We start from the raw sequence: 21641 nt of genomic DNA on the forward strand, positions 1-21641 counted from the left end.
TTCTGAAAAACTTAACCCAAAGCTGCCCCTTCTCGCACCCTCACTACCTGTGTTGCGCTGGACGCGACACACCATGAGGAACAATAAATTAGGAATATAAATATTTAGCCTTTAGAGAAGCATATAATGTATATCTATAGCAAATTATTTGAAGAACTGGTAGACAAAAGTAGAATCTGAAGTGTAGAATCCAACTTAAGTATTTTGACAAAGATAAATTAAGACTGCTGCACACAAGAGACTAATTTTATTTCAAACAAAGGAAAAACTTTTTTAAAAAACATTCATGCATTCAAAAATATTTACTGAGTAGCTACTTTAAGCTAAACATGGCTGCACGTCCTGGTGTTTGTTGTAAGAATCAATAACACCGACACAGTCTCTACCTTCCTAAGGCTTGTACTATTACACTACTGAAGCAGGTAACACATACATGTCAGAGAATAGGGCCACTGTGGAGAAAAACAAGGCAGGGAGGCTAAGAAAGTGTGGAATCCTGAGGTGAAAGACAGAACTCAGCAGACACCAGAAGAAAGTGAGACAGTGGGCCATGTGGATTATGCGTCTGGAAGAGGAGGGTTCCTGAAAGAGAGAACAGTAAGTACAAAGGCCCTGAGGCAGATGCATGCTTGAGTTTTAAGAACAATAAGGAAGCTGTAATAAAGTTGTCAGCAAATGAAAGGAGCTCCTACCACAGTTTCCCCCCACTAGAAATGTTCAAGCAAAACCAAAGGATCAGCTGTAAAAGATTTTGCAAAGGGCATTGATTCTCTCTCTTGGTAAAAGGCTAAGTTGAATAACCATTTAAAGTCCCTCCAACTCTTACAATTACATAATTCTTTTAAAATAAATACATTCAACATTTAATACTTTCATTTTGCTAAATAGAACTGTAGGTCAGTTTAATATAGTTACAGTGCAATCCATCTATTAACCTCTAAGCCAGTGGCTAAAGGTTGCACTTTGGATTCACTCCTGGAACTTTAAAAATATTGATGGACCCCAATCAAAGATTCTAACATACTTGGTCTGTCTGGGGTGTTAACCTGAAGCCCTGGGATTTAAAAGCTTCCCAAGTGATTCTGGTGTTCATTCAACATGAGAACCACTAGATATGGACGGGGTTCTACTGGCATCTCCTACTTTGGAAAAGGATGCTTCTTCCTGAGGCCTGAATATATTAACAGATGTCAGAGAGGAAGACAATAGGGTGAGAAGGTGCCCAATTACCTAGGGTCTTGGAAGCCATCATTAAAGTCTTTTAACTTGAATTTCACAAGCTATTAGAAACTTCAGAACAAAGGAGAACCATGATATGACTTTCAATTTAAAAGAATCACTCTGGCTGCTGTACTGAGAACAGACTATGTGACGGTAAGCATGGAAAGTAGGAAGACCAATTAGGACGCTTTTCTAGTACTTCAAATGACAGATGATGGTGGCCTAGATCAATCTGGATATATTATGGAGCAAGATAAAAATATATCTATTCACAGGCTGGAATACAGAATGTCAAAAACAAGAGCGATGTTAAGGGTGACTCCCAAGTGTTGGCTAAAGCAAGTGGAACGATGGAGCTGCCATCAACTGAAATCAGCAAGAATGAAGGGAGGGAGGGGAAAGAACAAAAAGCTCAGTACTGGACATAGTAAGTTTGAGATAAGAAACAGCTAATGACATACAAAGGGAACCAGGTAAACACGGTCTCCTAAAAGCCAGGTGAAAAACAACTATTCAAAGAAGAAATAAATTTGTCAAATGCTGCTAATTAAGATGAGCGATGAGAATCAGCAACTATGTTTTACAGTGTGGATATCACTGGTCACTTTAATAAGGGTGATATGAGGGGTGGGTGAGGATGAAAGCCTGACTACAGGGGGTTCAAAATGGAATGGGAGAAGAAGCAAGAGTGAACAGACAGCTCTTTCAAGTTTTGCTGTAAAAAGGAGAAATAGAATGGTAGGTAAGTGGAGGGAGAAGTAGGTATGAGAGAGGGTTTTTAAAGTTCTAGTATTTTAAACGGAATACCCTATTATGCCTGGAGGCATATATTACACCTACATGAAAATGTAACCATGCAGAACTCCTATTTTGTTACCACGTTTTGTCTTTTTCCAAATAGAGGTTGGTAAGTAAATTCAATATTTAATAAAATATTTAGAAAAAAGGCCGCCCTCTCAGGCCCTCTGCCACGTACCTGTTCATGGCCTGTATCTTCAGTCCTTCCTCAATGCTGTGACTCAGAGCTTGCTGATTATTATGCTTGTTGATCCTGGCTAATACTCTCTCCTGATGAGCTTCATACTCATCACGACTTGGATAAATCTTGCTGATGAGTGCATCAAAGTTTGGGTCTGGCCTTAGTGATCTTTTGGAAACTAGCTTTTTCCGACAGGTAGGACATTCTTTATTGCTAAATAAAAAGAAGGGGGGGAATGTAAACAATGCCAGTATCTTTACGTTAAAAACGTAAATATCTAGCTTCTGGATAGTTTTCTCCTTTATTCTAATACCTTTACAAAGTCACAGAAATGTAAACTGATTAACCTAAACTTTCCTGAAATATGACTAGTGGGTAAGCAAGACTTTGGAAACCTCAGATACTCTATATTACTTATAAATAGAGAAAAACTGGAATAGTTCCCAGTGATAATTTACATATAACCATTTTAGAAATAGAAATCTATCCTTTCTTCAGATAAATTTCCCCTTCCTGATATCCAGGCCATACAAGGAAAACCTACCCACTAACATAGCATATTACTATGTATGTTGTTAATTCTTTTTTTATTTATTTTTAAGTGTGTTTTTCCAGAACCCATCAGCTCCAAGTCAAGTCGTTGTTTCAATCTAGTTGTGGAGGGTGCAGCTCATAGTGGCCCATGCGGGGATCGAACCAGCAACCTTGTTGTAAAGAGCACTGCACTCCAACCAACTGAGCTAACCGGCCGTCCCGTCAATTCTTTTATTAAAACAGTATTCAGAAGAATATTATTTTATATTCTTAAAAAGTGGAAAACCATGGCTTCATGCATTGTAATTTCCTCTAAACAAAGATTCATCCTATAAAGCTTCTAAAATTGTATAAAATCAACTGTTTCAAAACAAAGATTCTCCAATAATTAAAACATAGACTTCAGAAGAATTTCCAATTCTCAAATACATACTTAGAATGTATTTCTCAAAACTCACAGAGCACTGTCCCGGCACAATTTAAGTACCTAGTATAACTCATTTCAACATACCCACTTCTGAGGGCTGTGATAATGCAGTCTGCACAGAAACGATGTAAACATTCCTTTGTAGTCATGGTGTTCTTCAACATATCCAAACAAATTGGGCACATTAATTCACTGTGTAGACTTCGAGGTGAAACCACAATTTCCAAGCCATCCGTTATTGCCTCCTGTAAATGAGTCACTTTAAAATTAAATGCTCCTTATTTGTTTTATTACGGATAAGTTCAAATAAACAGAAGTATTGTAAATGACAAGAATGAACATCTATGTACGCACAGCCCAGCCATTACAACACTGTCAACTCACTGCCAGTCCTGTTTTAGCTATAATTTCCCCAACTGCCCTCAGTCCCACCACCGCATTATATAAATGCTCTTATTTTAATCCTAACAATAACATATTAATGTGTTTAAAAGATAAGTAATGACAAATTAGCCTGGTATAATAAAAAAAGCATTGAATTTGGAAGCAGATGCCTTAGGTTCTAGTTCTAGCCATATTAACTAGTTATGAGACTCCAAATAAGATTATTTAACATTGTTTTTACCCTGCGAAATGAGAACGTTAGAGCTAAATGGACAGTAAGAATTCTTCCATCTTCAAAAATCACACCATTTTGATAATATAGTGCCCCCTTATCTGCACTTTCACTTTCTGAGGTTTCAGTTACGCGGGGTCAACCTCAGGAAACTGCAGTCAACCCCGTCCGAAAATATTAAATGGAAAACACCAATTCACAAGTTTTAAACTGTGCAATCGCGTGCCCTCCTGCTCCGTCCCACTTGGGACGTGAATCCTCCCTTGGTCCAGCGTAAGCGCTCTGTGTACACCATCCATGAGTCACTTAGCAGTCCTCTCTCGCAGTTACCAGATCAACTGTCTTAGTATTACAGTGCTTGTGTTCAAGTACCCCTCATTTTACTTCCTAATGTCCTCAAAGAACATGACTAGTGATGCTGGCCATTCAGATCTGCCAGAGAAGCCAAAATGTAATTCCTTCAGAAAGCGAAAAGGTGAAAGTTCTTGACTTACTAAGACAAGGAAAATAATACTGTATGGCGAGGTTGCTAAGATCTATAGTAAGAACGAATCTTCTATCCATGAAATTGCCAAATGTATAAATTAAATTTTATCATAGGTATGTATGTATAGGAAAAAACATTATATATACAGAACTCAGTACTATCTGCAGTTTCAGGCATCCACTGGGGGTCTGGAAATGTAACCGCAGTGGATCAGAGGAGACTACTGTAAATTATTACATTTCATGCCATCCATTAAAATATTTTAAGATTCCAGTGCAAGTATCCTCTAATTTATATACAGCTTAACAGGATTTCATTTCAAAATCACTTTCTGAACCTTAAACAATTAAAGTCTTGGTCCACAGAAGCAAGTTTATACAAAGTGGTCAGGTTGTCATGCTAACCTACAAACTGATTTAAAACCACACTACATCTGAAGTATAACAAATACTAGTGTTTCTACTTGTCATTTCTAAAGATGTTTGAGAAAATGCATTTGGAGTTCCAGTGCAGAATTCCAGGACGTATCTCCCAGCTGCAGAGAGATTAGTGACTGCTACTTCTTCCCCACCACTACCCACTCTTCCCACAAGGTGGCACTGAGAACAAATTAGCTCCAGAGCCACCAATCCTGGCTCCTGTGGACTGAGGAAAGAGGTCCAGTAAGTGACTACTGAAAAGGAAGATGCAAGTAGAAATAAGGGCTCCCTGTATGTTAGTGACCTTCCTGTTTGTACTGCCTCTTCATCATACTTGTCTTCTCTATAGGGTCAAAGACTGACGACCCCACAAGGAAAGACATAGAAACTACAGATATGGTCCGCAGAGGGCTATCACTATTATCAAGTGTCCATTATGTCTCAACCTCTCTATGTAAAGCACTTTCTGTATTTTATCATGTTTAGTTTAATACATAAACTTCTGATTTAGAAATTATAACCTTCCTTTTAAAGATGAGGAAACAATCAGTGAGTATGATGACGATTCAGCTAGTAAAAGTGTGTCTGTCCTCTTCTCCCTGATTACAAAGAATCTGCCTAGCAAAATATCACCCCTGGATCAATTCAACCATTCGTGTTCTCCACACCTGTAGCTGTGCAGGGGAGTAGCACTGTGGGGAAAGGAAGGAACTCACCCAGACTGGTATCACTAAAATTTTCACCAACCTCAAAGGGGTGTTCAACACTGCTCGGCAACTGGTTTCTCGAACAAACTAATTTTTCCTTTCAGTGCACTACTTTACACCTTTTCTTCTATCTACAGATCTCTTCCACCTGAATGTTCAACAGATTACCTTACCTCAAATTTCACTAAAAGAGAGCTCTCTCAATTTTCTAAGAAATCTTTATAAATCATCTCTTCTTGCTACAAGGAAGAAGCATGCCTCTTCCTATCAAAAGTCCATTCCTTCCTACCATCTCAAGTATATCATTTCTGATTATTCTATTTGCTTTCAGACTGCAGCATTAAATCAGCCTAGATTAGCATCTCCAGAGAATTGTGAATGATGCACCTTAGAGCTGGGGGAGGAGGGGTAAGGAGTGTGTGTTTCAGGTGTTGACACGGATCTATCTCCTATCTTACAAACAAAATTTAAAACTTCCTGATTCTGTTCCCTTCCAGTTTTTGTTCCATTTCTCAGCTCCTGGCCCAGCCAAACTTCCCTGAAGAATTGCCTATGCATTTTGACTTTTTTCCCCTTCAACATACAGCAGCGGCACAATCTATTCAAGTGAATCTCTCTGTCACAGTCACCAGTATTTATTGTCACATCTAATGCCCATTTTTGTAATCCTCATCTTATTATTTATCTTCTCAGTGGTGTTGAACACAATAACTGCATCCTTCTTCTTGAAACACTTCCTCTTAGATTTTGATCCCCTCTCCGTCTCCCATTTTTCCTTACTTTTCTCTGGCTGTTCCTTCTCTCTCTCCTTGTCCATTACTTAATTTCTCAACGTTGAAGCTCCTCTGGATGAAGGTCTGGGCTCTGCTCATCTCTCTCCAGGTTATCTTATCCATTCAGATTGCTTAAAATGTGCTGACAGCTCCTAAAATTTTATATTTAGTCCGGACCCCTAGTTAATATCTCTGCCTGCCTGTCTCATAGGCATCTCAAACTTAAAATGAGTTCAGTTTTAAGCATGCTTATGTCTCCTTCAAGCCTGATTCCTCCCCCAATCTTTCCTATCTTTACCTTCTCAAAATAATCTTCCCTAGTTCCCCCCCTATTATTTATTACAGCACTGAGGTCTCTCTCTTTACTCAACCTCTCAAATGTATAATTTTGTGGCTATTTACTCATGTAATGTCTAAGAACTCTTAAGGGCTGATGCCACGTGCTTTATTCCCCACTGCACCTAGTTACTGGCTTAGGACCTGCTATAGAATATGCCCTCAAATTATTTGTTGAATCAGTGAAGTGTCAACCAAACATACACAAGGACTGCTTATATGTACATTTATTGTTACTGCTATGTTCTTACAAGTTTTTCATTTTCTAAAAATGTATCCCAGTTTACATATTTCCCCTAAGTTATCTTAGTTAACATTACCTGAGGTGTTCGCTGTAATTCATATAAACTGAGTTCCCATGTTTTGCTCAATGGTTGAGTTCCATTCGTCTGCACAGCCTGAGACATTGCTAGGAATAAAAAGGAAAAAAAAACAATTTTAGTATCTGAAAGGGAAGTAAATCTCAAAGCTGATTTTTAGGAATTATAAAAGTAGAAATTACATACTGGCTCCTCAAAAATTAAAAAGAGGAAAAGCTCAAGAATCTCTACATTTGTAGGTATGAGCTACTTGAGAGCAAGACTCGCTGCCCAAAGGCTGGTACACAGAAAGTACTTAATTATTATTACTAAATGTATAGAAAATTGTCTTAACTCAAAACAATGTTTTGTTTGTTTAATTCATTGTCATGGAACATAGAGGAAAATTTCAAACTCATCAGCATGGCCATCTAGTCCAACTTTTGCCAGATACAAAATCTACTTTGCAGCCCTTTAAACCATCGGTCTACTTTGTTCTTAACAAGCCCTGCCCTGAGGGAAACTAGTTAACTAGTAGAACTTAACCTGCTTGGGTATTATCCAGAACCTATCTGACCTGGGGAATGGAAATACCCAACTCCAGCCCATTCTAGTCATCCTGTAACACGTAACGGGGGGATGCCCCAATGAGGGGGACGGAGAACCACTGTGAAGGGCACACGGTCCAGGGGGACAGGCTCACTGAGACCTAATTATAGGGCTATAGAGCCCTTCCCCACCTCCCACACCTCACATTACTAAAGGCCTGTTTCCTTCACCTGGTACCTCATGTCTTACTATCTATAAAAAATTACAAGGCATACCAAAAGGTAAAAAACACAATGTGAAGAGACAAAGTGAGCATCAGAACCAGACATGGCAGGGATGTTGGAATTATCAGACCAGGAATTTAAAACAACTATGATTAATATGCTAAGGGCTCTAATGAATAAAGTAGACAGCATAAAGAACAGATGGGCAATGTAAGCAGAGAAATGGAAATCCTAAGAAAGAACCAAAACGCAATGCTAGAGATTAAAACCACTGTAACAGACATGAAGAATGCCTTTCAATGGTAGCCTGACTAAGGAAAGAAACTCTGAGCTAGAGGACATACCAATAGCTTCCTGCAACACCAAAAAGCAAAAAGAACAAAGACTGAAAAGAACAGAATATCCAAGGACTGTGGGATAACTACAAAACATGTAACTTATGTATAATTGGGAACACCAGAGAAGAAAGAGAAAGGAATAGACAGAATATCTGAAACCATAATGACTGAGAATGTCCCCCAAATTAATGTCATATACCAAACCACAGGTCCAGAAAGCTCAGAGAACACAGAGCAGAATAGATGCAAAAAAAAAAAAAAAAAAAAAAAAAAACCTACCTCAGCACATCACTTTCAAATGGCAGAAAATCAAAGATAAAGAAAAAAATCCTGAAAGAAGCCAGAGGGAAAAGGTTGTACTTGCTTGAGTAGAAAAAAGAGATGCAAAGTACAAAGTGTGTCCCACGCTTTGGGCCTACTTGTATTGCCTAACAGTTGCTTCCACGTCTGCCTCAGCGACTTAAATAACTTAATACTTACTATTTTCACCCACACCCAGAAACGAGCCGGCTTTATAAGGAGCCTACTTTTCAATAAAATTCAAATAAATGAGGTAAGACAGTTAGAAAGGGAAAAATAAACCTCAAATGATACATAAATGGAAGGAATTACTGCAGACCAATGCTACTCTTACATGATTTCACTAGGGACCTTCAAAGTAGGGTATGTATGTATATGTTCTCCTAAGTTAAACAGAAGCTTTCTAGAGCTATATACAGGACTTGGTCAGTTTTAAGAGATTTTAATTTCCAGATTATCAATTTTCCTGAAGCATTCTTACCAAAATTGATCTGCCTAAAAACAGGCATATTTATCCAGGTAGAGGTCCCTCTCCATGCCCGAATCCTTTCATAAGATTACATACTTTCATTCACTTACTCAAATACTGATTATCTACTGCACCCCATACACTGTATGAGATACTAGGAATAAGCGCAATAAACAAGTATGCATACAATAAATTTAAATTTTCTAAGTGCTACATAAAAGATACAAAAAAGGGCTCTGGGTTAGACAATCAAGAGGAGGAAAGGAACTATTTACTTAAAGTAGGGGGATCAAGGAAGAACTTTCAGAAGAATAGACATGTTAGAAAGAAAGGTCAATGTACCTGGTAAGAGTAAATTGTAAGAGGTGACAGCGCCAGAGAGAGGCCACAACAGTGATCTTCCCTAGAACCAAATGGGGTTCAGGAGGGAGCAAAACCCACAATGGAATGGGTAACAAGGAAATCAAAACTGAAATGGTAAGTTCCTTATAAATAAAATGAAAATACTACCTTATTGAAATACACGGGATGTGTAACGAGAGAAATCTCTCACAAATATTTATAACCCTCAATTTTTAAACAATATAACCAATAAAGACTGAAAAAATGAACCAAGCATTAGAAATCAGAATACGAACCTAAAGAAACTAAAAAATGATCCTTATAAAGCATACATTAAACAGAAACAACAGCTAAAAAGCAAAAATAAAAAACAAATCGATTTGTTCACAAAGGCAAAATTTAGTTATTTGATCCAGCTAATGCTATAGTTAAATTTCTGACGAAACCAAAAGAAAAATGTTTTAAAAATGCATACATCTAGATATAACATATTTTTAAATTAAAGTCCCAGTGTTAAAACTCTGGAAGATTCCTATTTAAAGTCAGGAGCAAAACAAGATTGCCCAATAACACTCTGCTGGAAGTCCTAAATAATGCCACAAAATAAGAGAGAAACATTGGAAAAAGAAGTGATAAAAGAACTACAGTCTAATATGAGGGAGCTATGAATTATAGCCCAAAAAAGGGAGAGTTTAGGCAAAAGGGGCTATTTAGCAATATCCATTTTACACTTAGAATGATTACTGGCTGTATTAGTTTCTTTAAGCTGCTGCAACAAATTGCCACAAGTTTGGTGATTTAAAAGAGAAATTTCTCTCACAGTTCTGGAGTCCAGAAGTCTTAAATCAGCATCACTGGGCCCAAATCAAGGTGTTGGCAAGGCAGCGCTTCCCCCAGAGATTTTACGGGAGACTCTGCTCCTTGCCTCTACCAGTGTGGAATAACTGCTAGCATTCCTCAGCTTGTGGCCACATCACTCCATCATTGCCTCCACCACTGCCTCCTCCTCTTCTGTGCCTGTCACCTTCCTCTGCCTCTCTCTTATAAGGACACGTGTGATAACGTTTAGAGCTCACCCAGAAAATCCAGCATAATCTCTTTATATCAAAATCTCTAACTTAATGACATCTGCAAACCCCACTCCCCCCATAAAGTAACACTACAGATTCCAGAGATGAGAATATGGGTAACTTTTGAGGGCCTATTTTTCAGTCTATCACATTTGCTAAAGGTATCTTAAACTCCTCACAGCCAACACTTTATGTCCTTTCCTGTACACGATTTGTTTCCTTAATTTGTTTTTTAAACCGTGAAATACATATCAAAGAATATAATCACTTTTAAATTAGATTATCCCAGTTTTCCAATGAAGCATTTTTCTTCATTCGTTTGACATGTGCTTCCCTAAGTACAATGAAAAAAAAACTAAGCAGCACTCTCCTTCTCTCTCTCTATCTCTGTCAATCAATCTCTCTCTCTCTCTCTCTCTCTCTCTGTCTCTGTCTCTGTCTCTGTCTCTGTCTCTCTCTGTGTGTAATAAAAAAGGTATCTTTTTCTTTCATGGTTACTGTCCCGTGAATTACAAGTAAATAAAGTTCAGGTCAAATTAACCCATCTAATGTTTAGCATTCTTTCTCTCTTGCATTATATTATACAACATGTGAATGATCAAATGAGTTGTTCCTTAATCAAAACACTGCTTGCTTACAGGATGCAGGTGTTAGCTTTTAGAAATGTATTCAAGACTAGGCAAACCAGGGAGCAATAATAAATTCTGAGTAAGCAATCCAATTGCCATCGTAAGTGTCACTTCATAAAAAAATACTTGCAGCAGTTTAATCTAAAACTACAGCTGTAAGACAGACACTAATTTCTGTAAGTGTCTAAAGACACAAAGAAAGTATTCTTTATTGAAAAAGTTGTCATTGTACTAAACATCTGGAATACTCATCTAAATTACTTTTGCTAACCTAATAGCTCCTTTATTTTAAACAATAATATAATCAATTCTTAACTGGATTATATTTTTCCACATTGTGGAATACAGAGCAGAAACCTTTCAAAGGTGAATTACCTAATCTTCATTATCTAGTCTTAATCAAGTTTTTTGAGTACTGGTAACAGGTAATGTTTTCTAGTCTCTAGTTATTGTTACAGGGAAAATAAATGTTTTAAAGACTTTTTAAAGTACCATTTAAAATGCAGACCTAGATAATCTAGACCTAGATCTGTGCCTTCCTACCTACCATACTTCTCATTACCTATCAATATTTCATCGACTCTAGCAATACCCCTTCAACCCCCAACACACATACTTTCTTAATGGCCCAATTCAGTCTTTCTCCAAGGCTTTAGGGTGTACCTATCAAGGTTTACTATTAGTCAACACCAGTTATATGGGCAGCAGCCTTCTGTCCTGTTTTCCTTCTGTCCCTTTATCCACGTTAGAAGCTGAGACCCATATGAAAACCAGTTGAGTTCAACAGTTTAGGAAACATTTATTGAGAGCTACTATGTGATAAGAAATGAGACCCTCCAAGAGTTTATTGGCTAGGGGACCCCAAACATGTTTTCTGTACAATTTGGTAAATGCTACAGAGGCACGAAGATGCAGTCAAATGGAGGAGCAGAAATCAGAAACAGTTTCCTAGACAAAGAGACTCGTTGGAAGAGAAGTTTAGGGTTAAGTGGAAGTCAGCTCACTAAGGAAAGGAAAGCAGTCCAGAAGGACCAGCATAATAAGCAAAGGCACAACTCAGCATGGTGTATTCGGGAAACTCCAAGTAATTCACAATGAAATGAGTGCAATGTGAAAAACTAACATAAGTGAAGCCATTTAAAACTTGATCCAGAGCAGTCACTTCAAAGGAACTACCTTGCACATCTTGCTCCTTGAGCCTTTGGAATGTCTGAACTAGGCAAAATAACCTTTGGACTGGGTCAAATCAACTCTGTCTTACAACCTTTTGCAAAGCTAACAGGAACACAAAAAAAAACTGGTGATTATGGACTCTCTGAGGACAAAATCAGTAAGTAGCCATGTATAGCTCAAGTGTAACTCAGCTTTTAGCTTTTAGCACCAACAGAAATTTCTTTCTTCATGTAATTATTCCCTTCCTTTTCTCATTAAAACCCTTTGCCCCCACTCTGTAATCGGGACACGATTTGGGTCTCTGCCTGAATCTGTTTCCCAAATTGCAATTCTTTTTTCTCTCTAATAAACACTTGCTGTTTCTCATTTTTTGGCTTTTTATTTTCAGGTTAACAGAAAAGAGGGAGTTTGGGAGTAGCACAGAGTGAAGCTGAAGAATTAAATTGTGGAGCAGGTGAGGGAGACTAATATGCCATACAAAGGTGGTGTCTGGAAAAATCCAATGGAATGACAAAGTCAGATTTGTATTTGAGACAAAAAGATCAACTCTGACAACAGTGGAGAATAGACTTTAGCGAAGCAAAAATACTAGTGAAGGACTTGTGTGATGATTCAAATGATACATGCCTACAACAGAACTATTAATAAGGACGAATTAGGAGGGACAGAGCTGAAAAATACTTAGGAAGTAAAATACCTGGGATATAATAAAAGAGAAAGGAGAGTAAAGACACAAGCTCCAAGCTTGTGGCTGTTTAGATGCCAATGCTAAAAAAGGGAGAGCCAAAGAAGAAATGCAACTTCTATTCAACATATTACTGTTGGAAGTTCTAGCCGATTAGGAAAGAAATAACAGGCATCCAAATTGGAAAGTGAAAAGCAAAAGTTTCTGTTTACAAGTGACACGATCTTATATGTAGAAAATCCTAAAGACTGCACAAAAAAGATACTGAAATAATAAATGAATTCAGCAAAGTTGGGGATTGGGGAATTCAACGTACAAGTCACCTGCATTTCTGTACACTAACAATGACAAGCTTGAAAAGGAAATCAAGAAAACACTTCCGTATTTACAAAAGCATCTAAAGAATAATACTTAGAAATAAATTTAACCAAGCAAACGAAAGACTTGTACACTGAAAATGACAAAACTGCTGAAATTAAAAACATAAACAAATGCAAAGACATCCCATCATCCCTTGTTCATGATCAGAAGACAATATTAAGATGATAATACTACCCAAAGCAATCTACAAACTCAATGCATTCACTGTCAAAATCCCAAGATTGTTTTTTGCAGAAATAGAAAAACACATCCTAAAATTCATAAAGAATGTCACGGGACCCCAAATAGCCAAAATAATCTTGAAAAAGAACAAGTTGGAGGTCGCATACTTCCCAATTTCAAAACATATTACAAAGCTACGGTAATCAAAATAGTTTGGTACTGGCATAAAGACAGACATGTAGACCAATCAATCAATGGAAGAAAATAGAAAGCCCAGAAATAAATCTTCATATATTTGGGCAATTATTTTGATCATACACTAGGGAAAAGTACTAAGTCTTTTCAACAAAAGATGCTGGGAAAACTGGAAATCCCTGTGCAGAACAATGAAGTTAGACCCTGACCTTATACCATATACAAACTCAAAATGGATCAAAGACCTAAATGTAAGAGCTAAAACTGTAAAACTCTTAGAAGAAAACACGGGGGAAATTCTTCCTGACACTGGACGTGGCAATGGCTTTCTCGATATGACACCAAAAGCATAGGCAACAAAAGAAAAAGTTTATAAACTGAACGTTATTAAAATTGAAAACTTTTGGATATCAAAAGACACTAACTAGCAAGAAAGTGAAAACCCCCAGAATGGGAGCAGTATTTGCAAATAATACATCTCATAAAGGATTAATATCCAGAATATGTAAAGAAATACTACAACTCAACAATAAAAAAACAACTCAATTCAAAAATGGGCAAAAAATTGGAACAGACATTTCTCCAGAGAAGAAATACAAATAGCTAATGAGTGCATGAAAAATTTCTGAACTAATCATTAGGAAGATGCAAATCAAAACCACAATGAGATACCATACCCATGAGGACGGCTATTTGACTATTATCAAAAAACAGAAAACAAGTGTTAGCAAGAATGTGGCAAAATTGGAAACCTTATAAGTTGCTGGTGGGAATGTAAAATGGTGCAGCCATTTTTTAATATAATATGGTGGGTCTCTCAAAAAAATTAAGCACAGAATTACCGTATGATCCAGCGATTCCAATTCTAGGTATAGATCCAAAAGAACTGAAAGCAGAAACTCAAACATCCACATTCGTAACATTATTCACAATAGCCAAAAGGTGTAAACAACCCAAATGTACACCAACAGATGAATGGATAAACAAAATGTAATATATACATACCATGCTACATTAGTCTGCCTAAAAATGGGATGAAATTTTGATACACGCTAAACATGGATGAACTTTTAAAACATTATACTAAGTAAGATAAGCCAAATACAAAGGAACAATTTATGATTCCACTTACATGGAGTATAGAATACTCCATGGGACTGTGGGGAGGAATTAATGAGGAATTAATGTCACTAAGTAGTTTCAGTTTGAGATAATGAAAAAGTCCTAGAGATGATGGTGCTGATGGTTACACAACAATGTGAATGAACTTAATGTCACTGAATTGTACATTTAGCAATGGTTAGAAATGATAAATCTTGTTATATTTTATCACAATAAAAAATTAAAATTAAAAAATGCTTTTAAACAGAAAATGGTATACATATTCTAAGAAGGGATGAGAAGCTGAATTCAGTTTTAGACTTGTTACATATAAGGTATATGCAGATTATCCAGAAGAATAAACACATCTTAAGCATGAATGGTTCTGATGGGAAATTTCAGCTTACAGAAATCAGTTTACAGAGAAAAGAACATGCAGTGTGAAAAGAAAAAGTGGAATAGGAGCAAAGGAAACTCGGGGCTTGCTAACTGAACTCACAAGTATAGGAAGAGTACTACTCAAAATTATCCCACCATATATCAGTGTTATGGCTTATCTGGTTCAAAAACAACTCATCAGTGATACTACTGGACAGGAAGCAACCTACTTATGAACCTCAACTTTGCTAAACAAACTACTCTTCGGAGACACTAAAAACAAAAATCAAAATATGAAATCTTGCCAGGACTGAAATAAAGTACCTATTATATATATAGGATTCTGTGAAGAATATATAACTATTATTGTTATAATAAAAATGAGACAATTCAGCTTATTCTATCCAACCTACATTTCTAACAAGGAAAAACTGACGATTGTTTCTGAGGATTAATAGACATTAATCACAACTTACCATATAGAAGCTAATTTACTTTGGGAAACACTACATCAATTTAAGATACACTAAAATATTCCATCTGTTGAATTTTGTGGCTTTCTGAAAGTGTGCACATCCTAACACCCAAAATTTGTGAGTATGTTACATTACATGGCAAAAAGAGCTTTTTCAGTATGATTAAGAATCTTGGGATGGGGGAGATGGTCCTAGATTACCTGGGCTTGGTCCAATGTATTTACAAGGGTCACAATGAGAGAAGGTGATGTAGTCAAGAGAGAAATCTGAAGATGCTATGCTGCTGGCATGAAGATGGAGGAAGGACCCACGAGCTAAGACAGTGCCGGCAGCCCCTAGAAGCTAGAAAAGGAAAGGACATGAATTCTCCCCTAGAGCCTCCAGAAGGAACACAGGCCTGTCAACACCTTGGTTTTACTCCCTTTAAACCTCTAATTTTGGATTTCTGACAGTCCAAACAGTAAAATAATAAGCGTGTGTTGTTTTTAAGTCACTATATTGTGGGTGATTTATTACAGCAGCAATAGGAAACCAATACACCAGCTGAACCAAAATTATCAAGAGAAAGCTAATGGCAGAATGGGAGAAGGTGGAAAAAAAATAAATAATAAACTTCAGTTTATTTGCCCAATGGAGTCTTGTCTTCTGCCAAAAGAAAATTAAGTGCACCCACAGGAAAAAAATCTTCCTCTAAAGAAGTTCTCAAATTTGGCGCATACAGGATCACCTGGAGAGCTTGGACACAATTCTGATAACAAAGTCCCATTTCAGACCAACCGAATCATTACTTCCAGTATGATTAGAAAGTCAGCCATGTGGTATTTGTGTGCAGTAAGGGTTGAGAACCCACTGTTCTACCTAAACATCACTTTTTAGTGACTTAAGGAAACTCCTGGCATTTCCAAATACTATTAATTCCTAAATTGTCCCCCAATAAATATTTGATTCACCATTCATTCATTCATCCAGTCACTGGTTTAGTGTATGTTCTGCTAACTTTAGCTTTGACAATAAGTTACCCTAGGTAAGAAGTTGACTAGGCCAAATCCTAAAAGCAAAATTACTGGATCAAAAAGTAGGTACTTTGGGCCGGCCGGTGGCGCAGGCGGTTCGAGCTCCGTGCTCCTAACTCCGAAGGCTGCCGGTTCGATTCCCACATGGGCCAGTGGGCTCAAAAAAAAAAAAAAAAAAAAAAGTAGGTACTTTTTTTCCATTCTGACAAATACTGCTAAAATTGCTATACCAACTTACCCTTCTACCAATTTTTTTTTAATCTTGCCCACCCTGATAGGTAGGAAATTATATTTCACTGCTGTTTTAATTTGCAAGGCTTCAATCTTCTTTTCCCAACTTTATTGGCCATTTTTTTGTCAATTACTTATTCATATTTATTTCTATTAATTTTTTAAAAGTTAATTTGTAAGAAATTTTCCTGTTAAGGAAATTGACCTTTTACCTGTCATAAGTGTTAAACATTTTTCTCCAGTTTGTTGTCTTTTGTCTTTGACTTCTTTAAGCCACATATTTTATTTTTTACGTATTTTTAATGTATCTACCTTTTCCTCTATGGTTTCTTTGGAAAGCTCATCCACACTCTAAAATCCATCACCCACCCATACTTTCTTTTAATACACTCAGAGTTTCACTTTTTACACTTAAGGGATTGGAATCTGCCCCCACCACCACCACCACCACCAACGTAACTGGTAATTGTCCCATCATCATTTATTGTTTAGTTCATCTCTTCTCCACTGATGAAGTTACCACATTATCTTCTAACTCATAAAAAGAGAAAGAAATTATACATGTGAATACGTATGTTTATGATATATGTGTGTATATGGAAACGTTAAAATACAAGCTTAACACACTTCTTACACTCTCAATAAATGTGCTGCGTGACTCAGGTATAACTGTACAGTTTACAAATTCCTTAGTAAGGTTATGAAGTATGTAAATAAGCATTAGGCACGCTGTCTCATTCTTTCCCTTTGCAAAAACAACACAACTGTCAGCAGGTTGCCTTTTCCTCAAAAGCAGTGATCAGTAAAGTTCCCTCTATCAGTTTTTCCCCATGTTTGTACTCAGCCTTACAAAATACCTGTTGCCACTAGGTGGAGACAACTTGGTAACAGGAATACTGGTTACTGAAATAGCCACAAATTTTCTACAAATATATTTGAATGCTAAACTCTGCTTCAAAATGTGTGGGTTAACTAAGGCTAATTAATCACTTTAGCTGAGGATCCAGTTTCTTATTTGTAAATTTAAGAATTTATATTAAGTATACTAAAGAGCCCTCTTAGCTCTAATGTTTTGTGAATGAAAGCTTGCTTAAATATCCTTACCAATACAATGCCTTAAAGACAGTCCTCTCCTCCTGAGCTAAGAAGGTATTCTAGCTTTAGCAACTTCTTTCAACTTGAGTACTTCAACTAACTAGAACCAGTCATGTCCTCTGATCTTCTCAAAGCAGGTCAAAAGAGGCATGTTGTGTATGAAAAGGTCGCACACCTCGCATTCCAAGTCACAGCCAAGGAATTCTGCACTTTTCTCCCTGTCTTCAAGAAAACTGCTGATATCATACTTCTCCACGTCCGTTTGGCTCGTTTGCATGTATATTTTAAACAATCAACTAGCTATAGAAGTTCCGCTGAACTGGTGGTATCCTTGGTGCTACAGGCTGTGCATCTGGGGGGGGGGGTGTTTGTTTTCTGGTGTTATTTTATATTTTTTGCCCCATTTGGTCGAAACATTCCATTTCTTGTTGATTTCCTGAACTGTAATTGCCTCTCTGACAAGATATTACTTACACTGGTACTTTACTCCTGGTTCTCATCTGTTAGTCTAGATTTTGTAACTTCTAAGGATGTCTCAATCTCTGCTTGCCTAAGGGATTTCCAGTCTACTGCTTCATCCGATTATTTGAATCTAGACCTCAGACTTTGGCATAATCTAGGCTCTCAGCCCTGAAACAAACACCAACTCTATACCACAATCTAACCACATTCTTCCAGAGGGACTCCTTTTTGTTCTCCCAGTGACACCAAGAGACACAAAGACCATGATAATTTCCTGGGCAGAGCAGAAAAATTCTGAGTTCCTAAGTAGAGTGAGGGAGGCTACCAACTTCATTTCACATCACTACCCAGATTACAGGAAACTAAACAAGACAGCATACTGACGTGGTATCAGTAACCAGTTTTATTGGCTGTGGACTCTATGCCATCAGAACATATGGTTGGCCCCCAATAAAAATCTACAGATTTAATGGCACAGACAGATCAGTATCTATCAAGATGTAAAATACAACATAACGTAAAACTTAGATTTACAAAAGCGTATCATTAATTACAAAGCTGGAAAGAGAACTCTAGTAACTACTAACTTTCAGTCCAAAGCCCCAAATGCCAGGACAAAAATTAACTTCTAAAAAGTGGTATACTAAAAAAATAAAATAAAATAAAATAAAATAAAAAGTGGTATACTAAGGTTGATGTCCTTTCCTGGGCAGAGAAATGCTCATCAAATGCAGATTTCTGTCAGAAGCAGCAGAGGCGCTGATAAAACATGTTAGCTTTAGCAAGTAACGACGTCGGAAGTCACAGCAACATTCCCTCATGTCACTGAAAATACACACACCAATGAGGTCTACATTTCTGGCAAGGGTATAATCTTTTAAAAAATTAAATTTGTGGTGAGGTAATGACACAGGAAAGAAAATAATTAGATGAAGAAAAATAAGAGACCACGAAAGGCTGATGCCTCCACATTCTCCTGGCAGAAACTGGAATAACCCTTTCAGAAAGCAGCCAGGCAATTCATTTCCAGAGATATAAAAACATTCGTATTCTTTCACCCAGTTATTCCCAGTCCTAGGAAATAATGCTATTAAAAACGGGTAACATTTACAGAGTATTTACCACTTAATATGAAATCTTGCTTAATCCTAATAAGCCTATGAAGTAGTATTATTGTCCTCCTTTAATAAAGAAGAAATTAAGTCAAAACATAAATAACTAAACAAATTTGTTTCAAGTTCCCACAGTAAGGGTATGGGCTGTTTGACTAAGAAGGCATGCCCTTCACCACCACACCAAATATACTATTATTACTACTACTATCATAATTATAATGACACCATCAGGGAGACATTCACTGCAACATCAACAGGAAACTTCTTTAATCATTAAAAGTAATTACTAATGCCATATGCAATGACTAGTAATACTTGTAAGGTAAAGTGATGAGAGAAACCACTAATTTTCATCTGTACTACAATTACAGCGATGTAAAAGTTCTCTAGAAGGTAACAGAGTTGTTTACACTTTGTGGGGGATGGGGTTTCCTCCATTTTCCAACTCCCATTATTGCTGTTCTTGTTATTATTTTAATTACCATATTATAATAAGCACAGATTTTAACAACTTTAAGACAACAACAGATAAGAACAGAGAATTGAATATGCTTCTAGTGCCCCTTTGTAACCTAGGGTAGATTTTCTCTTGCAGAAAAAGAAAAACTACTACTATAGGGAATAGTAACAGCCAGACTGGGATTCAGGAGACCTCAATTCTCATATTGGGTTCTTAGAACAATTCCAAAAGGCAAACTGATTTAATTTTTCTTCTTTTCAGGCCTTTCTTGTCTCCTCGTTTCTGCAACTCACATAAAAAGGTTAAAACTGGAAAAGCAGCTCCTCCAAGTTTCAAAGGCCAGAGTCTTAGAAGCGGCATGAAAAAAAAATTTTTAAGGATTGGAAGAAGTCTTATAGCCCTGATGAATCTAAAGACTAGCATAAATTTTAGGTTCACAAAAGCAGCAAAAACTTGGCATAGATCATATATACTGGAAATCAACATGATTTTGAACAAGTCAATATATAGACCTAAACCTCTTTTATCTATAAAATGAGCATGTTTTAGGTGATGTGAGATACATATACATATATATGTAATTTTTTCTAAATGTCCATTAGGGCAGAACTCCTTATAGCATTTAAAATACACACATTTAAAAATATGTATATAAATATACATATTGCAAAAGCAAGAAAAGAAAAATAAACAAGTGGGGACTACATCAAACTAAAAAGCTTCTGTGCAGCAAAGGAAACCATCAACGAAATGAAAAGGCAACTTACTGAATGGGAGAAAATCATTGCAAATTATATATATGATAAAGGGCTAATATCCAAAATATGTAAAGAACTTACACAACTCAGTAACAAAAAACGAACAATCCAATTAAGAAATGGGCAGATCTGAATGGACATTTTTCCAAAGAAAATATACAGATAGCCAACAGGTACATGAAAAGATGCTCAAATCATTAATTATCAGGAAAATGCAAATCAAAACCACAATGAGATCTCACCCTACACCTGTTAGGGGGAAAGAATACTACACTATCACCAGACATGGGAAAAATAGGGTTATCGACAACTTCTCCCACACCGCATTTCATACTAACAACTTTCTTTTAAATATGGAAACCCAAAAACTTGAAAGTATACACAAAACTAGCCCAGGATCCATGCCATAAATCAACTGATGTCTCTCTCTCTCTCTCTCTCTCTCTTCACATACACCTCTTATATTTACAAAGTGCTTTGCTGTTTACAAACCCCCTTTTTACCTATATTCCCTCTTACGTCTTTACAAATAACTTATAAGGTCATCAAGGGGTTTTTTGTTTGTTTATTTGTTTGTTTTTTAACGGAAAACAGAAAAGCCAACATTCTTGCTAGTAATAGAACCAGACCTAGAAACCAAGCCTCCTGCCTTCAATTCTGAAGCTCCTTCTTCTATACCCAACACTACCGCTTCTGTAGTATAGTAAAGCCTTTTCTATTAAACATTTGGCTGGATTCCAAGGCAGCTGTCCCAGACTGAATCAGACTCTATATAGTAAACAGTATAAATAGTGAGGCTTTAATGCAATTACTAGCATGGAGGCATACATCTTTTTAAAAGTGAAAAATCAGTTGGTTTTAAGTTAAATCAACAGAGTGTGTATGGGAAAACAAGCAAAACGCTCTTCTAAAAAGAAGTCAAATTGAAGTACTGCAGATCTGCACTTTTTACAATAGCTAATAAGGGTAGTGGTAATACAGGGTGTAGGAAAAAAGGAGACAGTGGACAACTAAAAAGAAAAATGTAAAAATAAACGGCAAGATATTTCGAATTTTAGGAAATAAAATGAGGTAACTTCTTCTGTCTTTTCTCTCCCCTGAGAAATAACTGAGATTTTAGAACATTAGGCTATAATAAAAGAGGTAGAAGAGGATTTTAGTTACCCATCAAATGGAATCCCTGCCAAAATCCCTGCCTCTGGAATACTCGTATCATATATCAGAAATCCAAAGTCCT

At 36.8% G+C, this 21641-nt stretch overlaps 1 protein-coding gene across 4 annotated transcripts in view; it reads right to left on the reverse strand.

Moving 5' to 3' along the window:
• RNF2 (ring finger protein 2) overlaps positions 1 to 21641 on the reverse strand; it is a 33848-nt gene that overhangs the window by 6996 nt on the left and 5211 nt on the right. For 2 of the 4 annotated variants that reach the window (XM_081025201.1, XM_081025203.1), the window contains exons 2-4: positions 6820 to 6908; positions 3246 to 3406; positions 2198 to 2413 (exon numbers count right to left, since the gene is read on the reverse strand). In XM_081025201.1, coding sequence (XP_080881327.1) covers positions 2198 to 2413; positions 3246 to 3406; positions 6820 to 6906 — 464 coding nt within the window. In that variant the 5' untranslated portion in view covers positions 6907 to 6908. Of the gene's footprint in view, positions 1 to 2197; positions 2414 to 3245; positions 3407 to 6819; positions 6909 to 15470; positions 15607 to 16353; positions 16405 to 21641 lie in introns of those variants that run through there. The other 2 variants (XM_081025204.1, XM_081025202.1) reach the window with 2 other exon arrangements.

The sequence above is a fragment of the Rhinolophus hipposideros genome (assembly GCF_964194185.1).
Source record: "Rhinolophus hipposideros genome assembly, chromosome: 19".
NCBI lineage: Eukaryota > Metazoa > Chordata > Mammalia > Chiroptera > Rhinolophidae > Rhinolophus > Rhinolophus hipposideros.